The 14,774-nt window shown below is 40.6% G+C and overlaps 1 protein-coding gene across 17 annotated transcripts in view; it reads left to right on the forward strand.

Annotated features, from left to right (window-relative positions):
• EFCAB11 (EF-hand calcium binding domain 11) overlaps positions 1–14,774 on the forward strand; it is a 226,694-nt gene that overhangs the window by 67,054 nt on the left and 144,866 nt on the right. Inside the window, exon 7 of one of the 17 annotated variants that reach the window (XM_073800130.1) lies at positions 10,844–12,011. The exons of 13 other annotated variants lie outside the window; for them this stretch is intronic. In XM_073800130.1, the coding sequence (XP_073656231.1) occupies positions 10,844–11,036 (193 nt within the window). In that variant the 3' untranslated portion in view covers positions 11,037–12,011. Of the gene's footprint in view, positions 1–5,937; positions 6,077–7,997; positions 8,145–10,843; positions 12,012–12,056; positions 13,227–14,774 lie in introns of those variants that run through there. 3 more of the 17 variants (XM_073800133.1, XM_019919216.3, XM_019919222.3) reach the window with 3 other exon arrangements.

The raw sequence follows: 14,774 nt of genomic DNA on the forward strand, positions 1-14,774 counted from the left end.
TAAGTCTTGATATCTAGTAGTATAAGTCCTAGAGCTTTGTAATTTCTTCAGAATTACCTTGACTGTCCTTAACTCGGTGCATTTCCTTCTAAATTTTCAAGCTTACCTTCTTAGCCACTATGTTCTGCTGCTCCATAAGTTTTATTCGCTTTCATTTTAATGAAATAGTCCAGAGAACCAAGCTGATTGACTCCAAAACCTATACTCTTAACAACTACACTAGCTGCCTCTCAATAAGCCATAGAGTTTATAGACAGACATAGCTGGCATGTTTTTATCATTTAAGTGATTAACATTTTTTTCCGGTTTATTATTTAGTTTCCACTGTTATTTTTCAACTTATTATAAACCACCTTCAACAGAAAATAAAATGGAAGCCAATTCTCAGTTTAGGATCGATTTGAAATATGGTAAGAACCTTTGACTATGAGGTCAATTAATTTGAGCCCTCTCATCTGACTGTGCAGTCCAGTATTCAAGAGACAGGAGTCATACAAATAAATATTAAGAAGGGTATACTTGCAAAGTTTAGATTAAATAGAACTCGAAAAGTATTAATAGGCCAGATGTGAAAGAGGATATACTAATATTAACATGTGTACCCATACACATCTCTGACATTTCTGATAGAACAGCTTTGTTCCAGAGAGTTTATCCATACTGAATCTTGCTTAAACTTATTCTGTAACTCTGTAACATCCCTGTGTTACAGTAGGCGAAGAATCATCACTTTTTTCTTTTTACAATTAGAAAAGCAAGACCTTATAAGGTTATGACCAGAGTAAGTCAAGCTGAATATCAGGTAGCCCGTGTCATAAACCCGTCCACACTCTACTTAGAAATCATTGTTTTCAAGAATAATAATAGGAACGAGAATCTATATGAGCCCAGCAGTACAAGTTAGGCTACAAGTTAGCTTGGTTTGGTAAAGGTAAAGTGTGCTCGTTGTGTTCTTCAAAAATATTTATTCAGACACATATGTAAAAGAAAATTATGGTATATGTAAGTAATTGACGTGCTTGGTGTTTTGTTTTGTTTCTTGGTTTTCTGGGGGAACTTTTTGTTTTGGGCAGCTTCCCATAGCTAAATAAATTAAATGCATCGTAGGTCATTGAAAAATGGAACAAATTTAAGTTGGGTAAGTGAAGTGGCTTCATAGGATTATACCATAGTCAGTATTATAATCACTACAGTAAGATGAGGAAGAGAGCAGAACAGGTGCTGTGGTCCTGAAAAAACCAACATCTGGAAGAGCAAAAGTCATAAAAGGAAAATAATAGGAAGTGACCTAAATTTCATAAGAGATGTCTTTCTAATGTCTTTAAATACAAAAGAAAGAAGTAAGGCAGAGTAGACTAAGAAGAAAAATAGCCATATGCTATGAGCCTGTCCACCAGAGCCTAAAAAAAACAATGGAGAACAGAAAAACATGGGGCTAAATATTGAATACAATAGCTATTGAGTAGTGATCAAAGGACAGGAAGATGGGGGAACATGTTTTGACAGAAAGAAATGTCAAAAGAAAGCAGAAAGTACAGTTTAGGTCAATTCAAATGAGGTAAAGGAATAGAGGAGAATAATACCAAGTAGACAGTGTTCTAGAATAATGAATGTGTATCCTAATGTTATGCACATTGCTTAACAACAAGCAATTTTGTAAAGAATGAAAAAGGAGGTACAAAAAGCAATTAAAGGAAGAAAGAGACATATGCCTTGTAAAGTAATCAGGTACAAGGTGAAAATGAGAAAAGCCAAGATGAAAAGTGAATTTAGATCTTAAAGAAGGTTAAGGTAAATATTCACATTTTTAGATTGTCTCTTAGGTCAATTTTAAAAAACAGACACTGGGTTGTAATAATCATTAAATAAAATAACTGCCCAAAGTAGACCTATTGATTGCTCTAAAAATTGTTCTCCATACTCTTTGTATAAAACATTGAAAATAGATTTAGATATTCACATGGTTTAATATTTTAAGAAAGTATATTTTAATTCAGTATGATAAAAACAAATCTGTGAAAATGATTCTTTTAAAATATGATTTAGGAAGGCGTTTGGCAATGATTTCCATCTTTCATTTTCTTATTTTGGATATAGGTTGTTGCTTTGTACATATCTAACCTTATTTAAAATATGTAGACAGTAGGTAGCATCCAACATGTTTGTAAAGTTCAGAACTACCTTTATGTAAATAATAGCTTCTAAAGGCCAGAAGACGCATTTAAAAATAAGCAAATAAATTGAGGCAGCTCGTATTCAGCAGTGAAAATAGAACACATTTCCAGTATATGAATTTAGATTTGACCTTGTAAACACTGAAAGCATTACCAACCCCCAGTAATACCACAGTTACCACAGGGTTCATCTGGTGAAAGACGACTGTCTCAAAATATTCTTCAGAGTTTTTCCCGACTGCAAGCTAGAATTTTCCTCCTGTCTTTTGAAATAGAGTCTCAAGTCTTTTTCCTCTGACCCATGTAGTAAGCCATCAACATTCCACAGTGTTGGAGAGAAGGCACAGACTTAATTACAAATGTAGAACCAATTGAACAGAAAATGGTCATAATCAGCCTCTTTTTATTCCTGAGATTTGGGTCCTGAATGTTGTTACTCACGATGCAGCGTAACAGAGCTTTCTGTGAGTTAGAGTTCTTCCTGCTCACTGTTTTGGGAGTGATCAACTAAAGTGCTCAGTTGGGCTCTCAAAATAGTTACTCAGTGACTTAATATGTGAAGAGGTGCCTTTTGAGATACTCTTTTGTTGAGGTAGTACTTAGAGTTTACCCATCGCTAAAGCTGAGTACTTTTATTTATTTATTTATTTATTTTACGTCTTTATTGGAGTATAATTGCTTTACAATGGTGTGTTAGTTTCTGCTTTATAACAAAGTGAATCAGTTATACATATACATATGTCCCCATATCTCTTCCCTCTTGCGTCTCCCTCCCTCCCACCCTCCCTATCCCACCCCTCTAGGTGGTCACAAAGCACCGAGCTGATCTCCCTGTGCTGTGCGGCTGCTTCCCACTAGCTATCTGTTTTATGTTTGGTAGTGTATATATGTCCGTGCCACTCTCTCGCTTTGTCACATAAGCTGAGTACTTTAACGCAGCAGATCAAAACAACTGCCATAGCCTTTCATAGAGTAAAATACCACATCATGAAGTTTAAGACACTATTGATTCTCGGGCACCCTCATATCATGTACCACTAATGAAAAAGAATTCTGCCCATTAAGCTATGACAGTGCTAAGATACCAGTTATTGTAAGATGCACCACAATTTTAGAGATTCTAAATTGTGGGGAAAGGTGTCCTGATTATAAATGAAATAAGATAATGTGCACCTTAAGCCCTTAACAAACATTTCATAGCCACCTGGTTCTGAATTGTTTTCAGATTTCCTATGTTAAATGTTATCCCCATCCAGTTTGCTTTATTCTGCCTTTTAAAACCCTCTTCTTGGCCTCATTCCCCTATTTCCCTAGATGTAACCTTGATTTCACTCAGAAAGAATTTGGGATCTACCCGGAGAGGTGGTCTCTCACCGTCTCAGTTACACATCCCTCCCTGACCTATCCTAGTCTTGTGAGAGGATGTAGACATCCAGGTGTGGATACTCACTGGGCTCATTTCTTGCCTTGTGGGCAGGACTGGGCATCAGGGCATGAAGACCTAGCTCTAGGGCCATGATCTCTACATGGTAGGGCCATGGTAGAGCTCTCATTCTGAATTGATTGGGCTCCTTCTAGGTGCCTGGCACTGTGTGGGTGCTCTAGGTAACTTACTGCTGCAGGCAGGGAACTTGCAGTCCGGTGGGAGAGTAAATGCATAGCAAGGGACTCGAATTCACCTAGCTTCAGCCATGACAGGTGTTGCCAGGGGATAAAGTTCCTCTTCACCTGCTTCTTGATTTCCTGTCCCCCTCTTATTTTTCCCCTGACCCAACTTACCCCTTCATGATATCAAATGAATATAATCTATCTCACCTTGCAGAGAAATCTATGAGGGATTCTCCACCAATGGGCTGCCTGCACCCATGACCATATTTTGAACAGCAAATTACTCTAATCCAAATCAGCCACCCCAAATGGGAGTTAGAACAACTCATTGTAAAGATGATGTTTGATTTCATCTTGAAGAAATAACATGTCAGAGAGGCAGGCCCAGCACCCTCTGACCTTAGGATGTGACCACCTACCTGCTCAGTAGTACTATTCCCCCCCGCCCCTCCTCCTCCACCACTGCCAGTACCACCGCTACTGATGATGATGATGATGATGATGAGAAAACCCACCCTGAGCCCTGCATCACCTCCAGCTCCAACTTAGCCAAGCTTCTTGCAAGAGTGATCTGTGCTTGCCGTTTTCATTTACCCCCAATCTCTTTACTTGCCAACTCAGTGCAGCATGGCTTTCACCTCTGACAGCTCTACTGAATAATTTTGCTGAGGTCACCAATAAGCTCCTAATTGACAGATTCAATGGATAATCTTAAGTCTCTGACCTCTTTTCAACATTCAACCCTGATGACCACTCCCTCTTTGAACACCCTTTTCCACTGATGTCTGTGACAGTCGTCATTCCTGGGTCCGGTCCTACCTATGCATCCCTTTCTATCTCCTTCACTGGATGCATCCTCCTTCCAATATTCTCCTTTACACCAGTGTACTTCCTCTGGCAGATTTCATTCACAGCCTCCACTTCCACGTGGAGGACTTCCAGTTCCCTGCCTTGATCTCAGTCCTGTTTTCTGAATTCCAGACCCATGTCTTCACATCCTACTGAACTCCACATGTTGTGAATGCTTGAGGTTGTCTTTTACCTCAGAACTGCCGATCTTTCTCTTTTCTTGTATTACTTTTCTTGGTCCATGATATGGCCATCTACCCAGTTACCCATACCAGTATCCTCTAAATCAACTTCTTTCTTGACCACTTATACCAGCTGGTCACCAGAGTTTGGGTATTCTACCACCCGAGTCTGTCTCAGGTTTCTTCCTGCTCACCATCCTTGATCCAGGCTGTCATAGTCTGGCGTAACAAATGCCACAGATGGGATGGCTTCAACAACAGAAATTTATTGTCCCACAATTCTGGGGCTAGAAGTCTGAGATCAAGGTGTCAGTAGGGTTGGTTTCTTCTGAAACCAGTGGCTGTCTCTTAAGACCCTGTCTCCAAATAGAATCACATTCTGAAGTACTAGGAGCTAGGACATCAGCATAGGAATTTTAGGGGGATGCAATTCAGCCCATAACACATGCCCTTGTCACCTCCTTACTAGCTAATTGTGTACTCTCCTGATCTGTTTTCCTGCCTCCGGTGTCATCTCCATTCTAACGTGGCCTCCATTCCACCATCCGAGAGATTATTCTGATTTCAAATATGAGCACGTTACTCTCGCTTAAAACTCTTCGGTGGCTCCCGATTCTATAGATTGTCTAGATTCCTTCAGATGGCACATCCTCATTATCTGCGCCAGGCACCTTCCTACTCAGTCTGTGCTCCAGCCACTCTGAAATAGCTGAAGTTCCCGAAAGGCTGTGGGCCTGCGCCTCTGTGCCTTTGCGCATGCGGTGTCCTGTATCTGGAATTTTCTTTTTCTTAACCCTACCTCCCTTTGTTTTACCAACTCTAATTCATTTCAGACTCCACATAGGCAGCACATTCTGCAGGAAGTCTCACTTCAGAGTGACCGGGAGGAAATATGGCAAATAGCAAGAGTACAAACTGAGGGAAACTTGTTAACATGTCAAAAAGCCTCTCTTTTATTTGAACTCAATGAAAAAGTATGTGTTAAATGTAAGTTAAGTTAGTTGTGATAGACTTTTCTCATCCTATGGAGCCCCTGAAATTTTCTTAAAGGACAGATGATAAAATGTATATCTTCCTGGGCTTCCCTGGTGGCGCAGTGGTTAAGAATCCACCTGCCAATGCAGGGGAGACGGGTTCGAGCCCTGGTGCGGGAGGATCCCACGTGCTGCAGAGCAACTAAGTCCGTGCGCCACAACTACTGAGCCCGTGCACCACAACTGCTAAAGCCCACATGCCTAGAGCCCGTGCTCTGCAACAAGAGAAGCCACTGCAATGAGACGCCCGCACACCGCAACGAAGAGTAGCCCCCGCTCGCCGCAACTAGAGAAAGCCCGCGCACAGCAACAAAGACCCAACGCAGCCAAAAATAAATAAATTAAATAAATAAATTTAAAAATATAAAATAAAATAAAATGTACATCTTCCTTTTCATCATCTATTGATACTTAGTCAACAACTTAGGACCCAGCTCATCATCTTTCATCACTTCGTAACATCGCCGTCCTAAGTCAGGAGCCCTGTCCACAGGCCTGTAGTGAAGCACGCACGCTCAGCAGTCTCTGGTCTTCAGCCCTAGACACACAGTAACAAGGCAGCTTTCCTCCAGCTTTTCTGAAAAATGAGTACAAATTGCAAGAAATGCAGTACAAATTGTGAGCTGTCAGTACATTAGTAGTGACATTAGGAAATCTGATGGAGTCAGAAGGAAAAGGTGTAAATTGCAGGATAATATAAAGGGGAGGTCAGTCTGTTAGTAATGCAGGGAATGTGATGGACTTAAAGAAAAGGCATAAATTACAGGGTAATATAAAGAAGAGGTCAGTACATCAGTAGCATGAGAAAACTGGCAGATTTGGGAAGAAAAGGTGCAAATTGTAGGATAATGTAAAGTAGGGGCTTCACTGTAAAGATGAGCTTACATCATATCAAGGAAGCTTGCTGGCCATGCAGACCGTGGCTAGAACTTTCAGTATTCTTATAGTTCTATCTCACAGCAGATCTTTATGTCTTTTAGAATTATTAATTAAATTCTAAGCTAATATTACAGAGGAAAATTACTGTTCTTGCTTAGTTGAGAAAAAAAAAAAAAAAACGGGAGTCAGAAAGGTGCCCTCAAAGCCTCTGAAGTCCTAAACCTGTAAAGTACATATTTGTCAGCTGTAATGAACAAGTATCTTTTGGGGGACCCTTTCCTGCACATCGTCACACATTCCTCCACGAGGCTCTGTAAATATGATTGTCACTTCTGGATTCAAGATAGAATTTAAAACAATCATACCATTAAAAACGTTTTAAATAAAAATTTTAATTGAAGTATAACAGATATGGTTGACTATGGGAACTCTATGGACCTCTCTTGTTTCTACACATCTTATGAGTAAGGCACTGACTGCTTTTTGTTCCACAGTCTCTTTTCAAGGATATTTGTATAGTGAACATCCTTGGAAGATGGAGTTAGTGTCTCCTTCCGGAACAAAAGGCAGGCATGCTGGGCGCCATAAGCTCAAGGTCCCTCTTCTGTGATGCAGACCTCTGTGTGCACAGGCATCTATCTGAGCCCATCCACACTACACCGTAGAATCTGGGGGTACAGGAAACTGATGCAAATGTGTGATGCTCGTGCCGCTCTCTGTGCCGTGAGTAGTGAAGTCCTTTGTCTCTGAACCAATAGACCTGGATCTTCTGCCAGCATCCGTGAAACTGTGGCAAGCTACCTTGGTAGCTTGCAAGGAGGCTGAATTCTCAGGCCCTTCGCAGTGCTTAACAGTTTTATCGACAAGGATGTGATGCTGACAGTGACGTGCCCCCGCCCCTCATTTTGGGTGGGTAGAAAGTTCTACCCATTTCAGACAGCAGCTGTGTAGACAGACACCTATTCTGAGAATGCAGGAAATTTTGTGACTGCTGTGGGCACAAACCGAGAGAATCCTTAGAACTTCTGTTGACTCTCTTGGGAGATGAGGGGCCGGGCACATAATGCCTATTAAGGAAGAATGGCAACAGCTGAGACATCCTAGGCTCTGTGGCGCCAACTTCAGATCCATTTGGAGATAAAGGTCTCCAAGTTTTTGCAGTGTTAGCCAAAGTCAATAATACACACTTGAAGATCCATCTTTGCAAAAAAATATTTTGAAGAGCAAGGGAATGATAAATTCAAAGTTTAAGAAAGCGATTACTTCTGCAGGCCAGCCACGGGGCTGAGATCGGGAAGGAGCGCGCAGGTAGGTACACTAATATTGGAAATTTTCTAGTTCTTAAGCTGGGGTTGGGCTCACAGGTTTTGGTTTTATTACCAAGCTTCATAATGTAGCTATTTGTTAACATATATTCATTCTTTTGTGTGTATCAACTATTACATAATAAATTTTTATGACCAGCTTAGGGAAATTTAGTTTATAATTAAAATTATTGGATTGCTATGAATGGCATAGCATGTTAGATTTCTATATGGATTTTGGTAGAGGATAATGTCTTCCCTTGAGAGCCCTACCACATGCAACCGGAAAATGGTCCATCTCTATACCTTTGTGCAAGAAATACTGAAGAGGTTCAGTGTTTAACCTTTCTTGGAGAGAGGCTACATCATGAAATTTTTGCAAATTAAGGCTCTCATATTTGCCTAAACTAAGACCAATTAAGAGTTATTTTTAGCTTGATGTCTAATTCTAGATACTGTTCTTTTTAATTATTCCTAAAAACAGACTGTAAACACTTTGTATATTTATAGTACTAAGAGGGCATTACCCATGCATTTGGGAAATTTGGGGAAATATTATATGTACTCTACCAACTTCTCTGTCCAAGGGGAATGGAGAAGTCTTATTTCCTTTCCTAACTCTATCTTCTATCTAGTCGAGAGAGAGGGAGAGGGAGAGGGAGAGGGAGAGGGAGAGGGAGGGCAAGAGAAAAGCAAGGGCCCTTCAAGCCTTTCTCAGGTGGCAAAACTCTAAGGAGAATTTTGTCCTTCTGTGTCCCTCAAGAATGACTGCAGCTCCTTGCTGACAACCCCACACAAGACCTCTGGGAGCTCTCCAACCCTTCTCTAGCTGACCTTGAGAGTTAAGACAGTAGATTCTTTGTGAGGTCACCCTTAGGTTGTCATCATACTACCGCTAAATATTTTTATCACCTACTGGAGACTAAACGCTTTTCATACTTTGTTTCATTTACTCTTTTCAGCAGCCCCAGGGTGGCTGTTATCATCACCCCCATTTTGTTTATTGAAGCAGGGCTTAGAGAGAAGTGCAGTAACTTCATGTTCTCCCAGCCAGAATGCAGTCTGTTTGTGGATACTACAGCCCATGCTTTTAGCAATGTGACAGCCTTGTCATCTCATCCATTAATTCTAACACTGTCATGTGAGCATACAGAATGTTTTTATCTGATGGTTATCAGAATGCCACAGGGTTGTGGCGATAGGAAGTTACGTAGTAGGGACAAGTGGGCAAGCTCTGTGGCCTGCAGGCAGGAGGGAGACTACGTTGCCGAGATCCCGTTACCCCTCTTTTTTAGTGAATCTTATACTTTTTCTTCTTATCAAAACCCTGTTGTTGGTATCTGGGTGGTTGATATTTTTGGAAAAGCTGGAGGTAACATTCCTAAAGTATGAGGAGGAGGGACAAGCACCTTAGAGAGATTTTTATTTTGCTAAACATGGTGATAGTTCTTTCACGTGAGGGAAGGAGACCGGGCATGCACACCTTTGTTTCTAGGAGAAAGTAAGCTGGGTGCGAATCGTGTTGCAGTCTCTGGTATTCTGGTGAAAGCTCTGAATGCTGTTTTCCCCCTGATCTATAACTGGTCCCTAGGAGGGAAGTCAATTACTTGCCATGCAATGGGCTTCAAAGGCAGAGTTTGAAGTGTCTTTTTTTATCCTTAGCTTGCAGATTTATTTTTAGTCGGCTACTGAAAAAATAAACAAATACTTTAATCTGACTTACAGAGTACTTAAAACAAGGAACTGCAGCAGAAAGATAGCAGGAGGACCCTGCGCGGGAGGGTGCCTCAGGCTGGCAGCGCCTGGAAGGCGAGTGCTGGGTGTTTATGACTCAGGGAGAGAACCCCCAGCTGTAGTGTTTCCAGGAAAGCATTTGACAGGAGAGGTTCACTCCTTAGCTCTGTGGGGTACTTTTATCTCGATATGTACTTACACGTGCCTTCTTTTGGTGGAGCTTGATGCAAAATCAGAATCCTTGTAGTAGGAATATCTCATATCATAAACTTCCTGAGGACCACACAATCTCATGCGCAGAGATGGTTGAAATATAATGCATAATTCGAAACGCAGGCCACTCTCACAAACTACGTGAAGATGATCAAAAAGAAACCTTTCCTTTTGTTTAGTCCTGAGTTTCTCCCCAGGGATCAGGTTCTTTGAGGCAGTGATCAGATCGTACACTGTTGATCCATCAGTTAAATGGGTGTTTATTGCACACTTACTATGGGCTTAGTACACAGTTTTCCCTTTTGGAAGTGACAGAGTGTAGTCCCCAGCTAAGAAACCAATCGGTTTCTAAAGTTTGGGAAAGTTGAACCTGGAGCTTGGAGTGTAGTGCCCCAACAATGTAGTAAACTGCTGCTTAGTTTCCCAGGCTAGCCCACCAGCATCTTTAATCCCTAGAGCAGGTGACCCCCGCCCTAATGCCTGTGGGCCTGTTAGTGTTAAAATGCCGAGAGTGAAGGAGGGGGAGCTTTTCCTCTGCCTTTCTGGGCTCTGGGCTCACCCTTTCTTTCGTGTCCTCCTCCCTCAGGGGTCCCCAGAGCCCTCTGATCGCACTGCTCCAGAATCACCTGCTGCTTCCTCTCCCTTCACCCCCCCCACCCCAACTCTCATTTCCTCAGTGTAGCTGATCTCAGTCGGCTCTCAGATTACACAGTGAGTTTTGTCTCTGACACGCCTTTGCTGTTGGCATTTGAACCTGGGAGTCTGAAGTTTACATAGGCTAAGTGTAGGGGGTGTGGTAGGTGGAATTCAAAAAAGGGGTGGCTTCTTTTTGGTTAGGACAATTATGCTTTTTTTTTTTTTTGCAGGTACGCAGGCCTCTCACTGTTGTGGCCTCTCCCGTTGCGGAGCGCAGGCTCAGGGGCCATGTCTCACGGGCCCAGCTGCTCCGTGGCACGTGGAATCTTCCCGGACCAGGGCACGAACCCGTGTCCCCTGCATTGGCAGGCGGACTCTCAACCACTGCGCCACCAGGGAAGCCGTGCATTATTTTTTTTTTAACATCTTTATTGGAGTATAATTGCTTTACAATGGTGTGTTAGTTTCTGCTTTATAACAAAGTGAATCAGCTATACATCTACATATATCCCCATATAATTATGCATTATTTAAAACTGTTATTAAAATTTTTTTAAACAGTGTTCCTCACTGATATATTAGAATGACTTTATAAACTGGAGTTTGGCAGAGGGGAAGGACAAATAAGGGTTACTGGTTAGGGAAAGGTTTGATAACCTTTTGTTCTCTGTATATTTTATCGAAGTTTAGAGATTTCAAAATTCAGAATAAATGAATTTTCACTTTTTTAATGAGAATTGTTTTATTACCATTTTTACTTGGCTAAATAATACAAAGCTCTACTGACTGCTTCAGAAATCTTGCCAAATAAGGCAAAATATATAATATTAGAAGATTTTAACCCCAGGTCCTTTCTTCAAAATAGTAACCAACTAGATTTTGTTAATATTCACATGAGCATTAAAAATGAGCATATGCATCCTCATCAACAAACATTTATCCTGTGCAGGGTGCTTCCCAGTTGCTGGGGATACGGAGAAATAGAAGGCATACTTCCTGTCCTCAGGAAACAGCATATGATCTATTTGGGGGGAAAAGACGAAAACATGGAAAATAAATAGTAGCAGGTTATTCACTGTCTGGTTCCACTGGGTAAGATGAAATAAGCAGTTTAGAAGAGGGAGCAGTTTCTGGGGTGACGGGTGGTCCTGCAGAGGATGGGAGAGGCTCAGATACAGCAGGGAAGGGGAGAGCTCCCCAGGCCACCAGGTAACTTTGCTTTTGCAGTTGCCTTTTATTCCAGTTTCCCTAAAATTATTATTGAGCATATTGTTTGATTCCAAGATTTTCTTTGTTGTATCACAGTTTCCTGTAGAATTGTTAGGATTTGGTTATATGGATCACTTCCGACCGTTTGTTATTTTCCAAAATTTCTGTAATGATTCCCTGTTGTTCTTTTAGAATTGTTTTATGATGATATATAATTCTAAATTTCTTTTATAGTGATAAACTATTGCCAGAAGCAAGCTAGAAGATAAAAGTATCAACAGTTATATTTCTTGTGAAATAAATGTAGGAACCATTTCTTATCTGTAGGTGCTAAAGCCTGTTCTACCTACACAGTCACTATTTTTCAGCATCTTTAAGTGTTCCAGACTGTTCCTCACTGCTGTCTTGGCTTGACACATTCACATATGAGAATTTCAGAAAACTGAATCTGACTGTGATCAAGTTGGCAGAGTTCTTCACTGGCTTTATTTGACATTGATTTGTTGGATTATTCTTTAATTAGTAAATTAGGAGTAAACATAAAATTTTCCATTTAAGTGTTACTTCTTCCGTTTTAGTTATTTCCTGTTCTTTACTCTCCATTTCTTTCCACTGAGCCTGTGAGTGCCCCTCTTTGGCCTGTGAGTTCATTTTGGGTAGGAATCATTGAATCCCTGGAGCTTTGGACAGTGCTCAATAAATGTTCAGTGAATGAATGAAAACAACATTTCACATATGATTAGAAAGAAATAATAGAGAAGAGATTAGGTATAAATACATGTGTATGATTTTAATTTTCACATTTTTTTTTAAACAATCTATCGTATTAAAGCAGCTTCCTGCTAGTTTTACCTAGTCAGGAGCTAATCTTGATTTGCAGGAGGTAAGATTTATGGGCCTCACAAAGAACTTTCGAACATAGGTTGTTTTGTGAGACAGACCTGTTATCTGTGAACGTATCAACGTGTTTGACGATGTGGATGATCACATTTTAAAAGATCTTTGGCTTCCTCTTCTGCATAATTAAGTTCTTTTCAGAACAACTTCTACATGGTAGATTCCACATGTGTATTTCTGACCAGTCAACACAACTACAATTTGATCATGATTACTAGCTTTTCAAAGCCTTCCTTCATTTCCCAGCAGGCAGCTTCCTGTCAGAATTCATTTCCCATTTGGAAAATCTCTCTCTGACCCACAGCCTTCTGGATACAATTCATCCTTCACGTACTTGAGTCTACCGATTCATTGTCATCCATCCTTAGCTCTTCAGATGCCAAAAGACCGTCTTGTAATTGGAGTGATAAGATCACCTAAAATGTCAGGGGAGAGAAAACTAAGAAAAATATATAAAGATTTTTGTTCCATTGATTTTCCTAATTAAAAAAATGCTTTTAGTGTGTATCTAATTATCTAATTCTGTTATTATACTTTAAGAAATTGAAGTAATAACTGTTATGGTTGAAGCAAGATCTGCTTTCTACATTCCTTCAATCTTTATATAGTTTAAATTGAATTTTGGCAGAGCTGCAGTAAATTCAGTTCAATTTAGCAAACATGCAGATGCTTTTGCTGCCCACCCCCCATTATGGTGGTCTCTACAAGAACTGCCCTTTAGTTGCAGTAAAGCGAGTGTGAGAGAGAGTGATCCAGATATGATTGCTGAGGAAATTAAAATTCACCGTGGAAGAGGATTAGGTTGGTATCATCCGAGAAGGAATTTCATGTTGGATCTTGCAGAAAGCAGAATATTTGGCTTACAAAGGGGAAAGTCATTCCAGGTATGGGGCACTGAGGTTGGATTCAGCAAGGCATGTACTGATCCTTGGACAGGGAAGGGGCATGATGAAAAGGATCTTCATGTGGCCTCAGGCTGCAGGATGTACAGAGAATGACTGAGCTGGCCCACAGGAAGCCATGGTAACTGACTAGGGCTTAATCAATGAGGTTCCAGAGTAAAGGAAATGGACATATGAAGGGAAGGTCAAGTCTTAGGGATGTTACACAGAAAGAATCTGATAGCCTCAAAAGCTGATTGGATATTGGGAAGCAATGCCAAAGCAATGCCAGTTAGCTCCTGGGGCTGGGGAGCCTGTGTGAGTGGGAGAATCATGGTCGCATGTTAGCATAAATGCAGGATTAGAAAGAGAAGCAGACCAGACAAAACCTTGAGAGGATGCCCATGATTAGGAGGGAAGCCAGGCAAGGAGAGGTCAGAGGAGAGCCAGGAACCTACAGTTTCATGGGAACAAAGGGAAGACAATGTTTCAGGAAGACAGGGTGAGCAGAGAAATCAAAAAATAAGAGGTCTGAGTTTGATTTTGTACCAGAGAAGGACAAAATGTTGACCCTTGAGTAACCTCAGGAAAGTGGCAGGAGTAGATGCCAGATGGCAAAGACCCAGAATAGGGAGAAGATTTTTTTATTATTGGTGAGATTGTAAGACAAGATCCTTCCTTCAGTTATTTCCAGTGATAAACCCCTTTGAAGGAAATCTACTCCTTAGCTGACTAGTGTTATGTCACAAAATTCCAGTATATCATTAATACCTGTAGCTCTAAAATGTACCTATTTCCAACTGTAACCCCAAAACATTATTTTTACAAACCATTTAGAGATAACAGTTTTATTTTCTTTGATTCTACTCTTTCAAAATTTTCTTATCCCTCTTAGAGATTTATTTCTAGGTCATTGATTCAGATTCCAAAACCAGTGTTTTCTGTAAGCTTATTTTATGCCTACTAGAGTTGAAAGTCAAACATTTTCCGGCAGTAGCTACTGAAATAGCTTCAAAGACATTTTTCACATCCACCTTGTTTTTTTCTTCACTGATTGCATCTTTTCAAAAACGCCCCAGATTGATAGCTCCTAAGATATAGTATGCCTATAGTAACAACACAAGCTTTTTAGAATTGAGAAATATTCTTTGTTCTTGTTCTGGTCCTTGAAGAT

This window comes from Tursiops truncatus, chromosome 2, assembly GCF_011762595.2.
Source record: "Tursiops truncatus isolate mTurTru1 chromosome 2, mTurTru1.mat.Y, whole genome shotgun sequence".
Classification (NCBI taxonomy): domain Eukaryota; kingdom Metazoa; phylum Chordata; class Mammalia; order Artiodactyla; family Delphinidae; genus Tursiops; species Tursiops truncatus.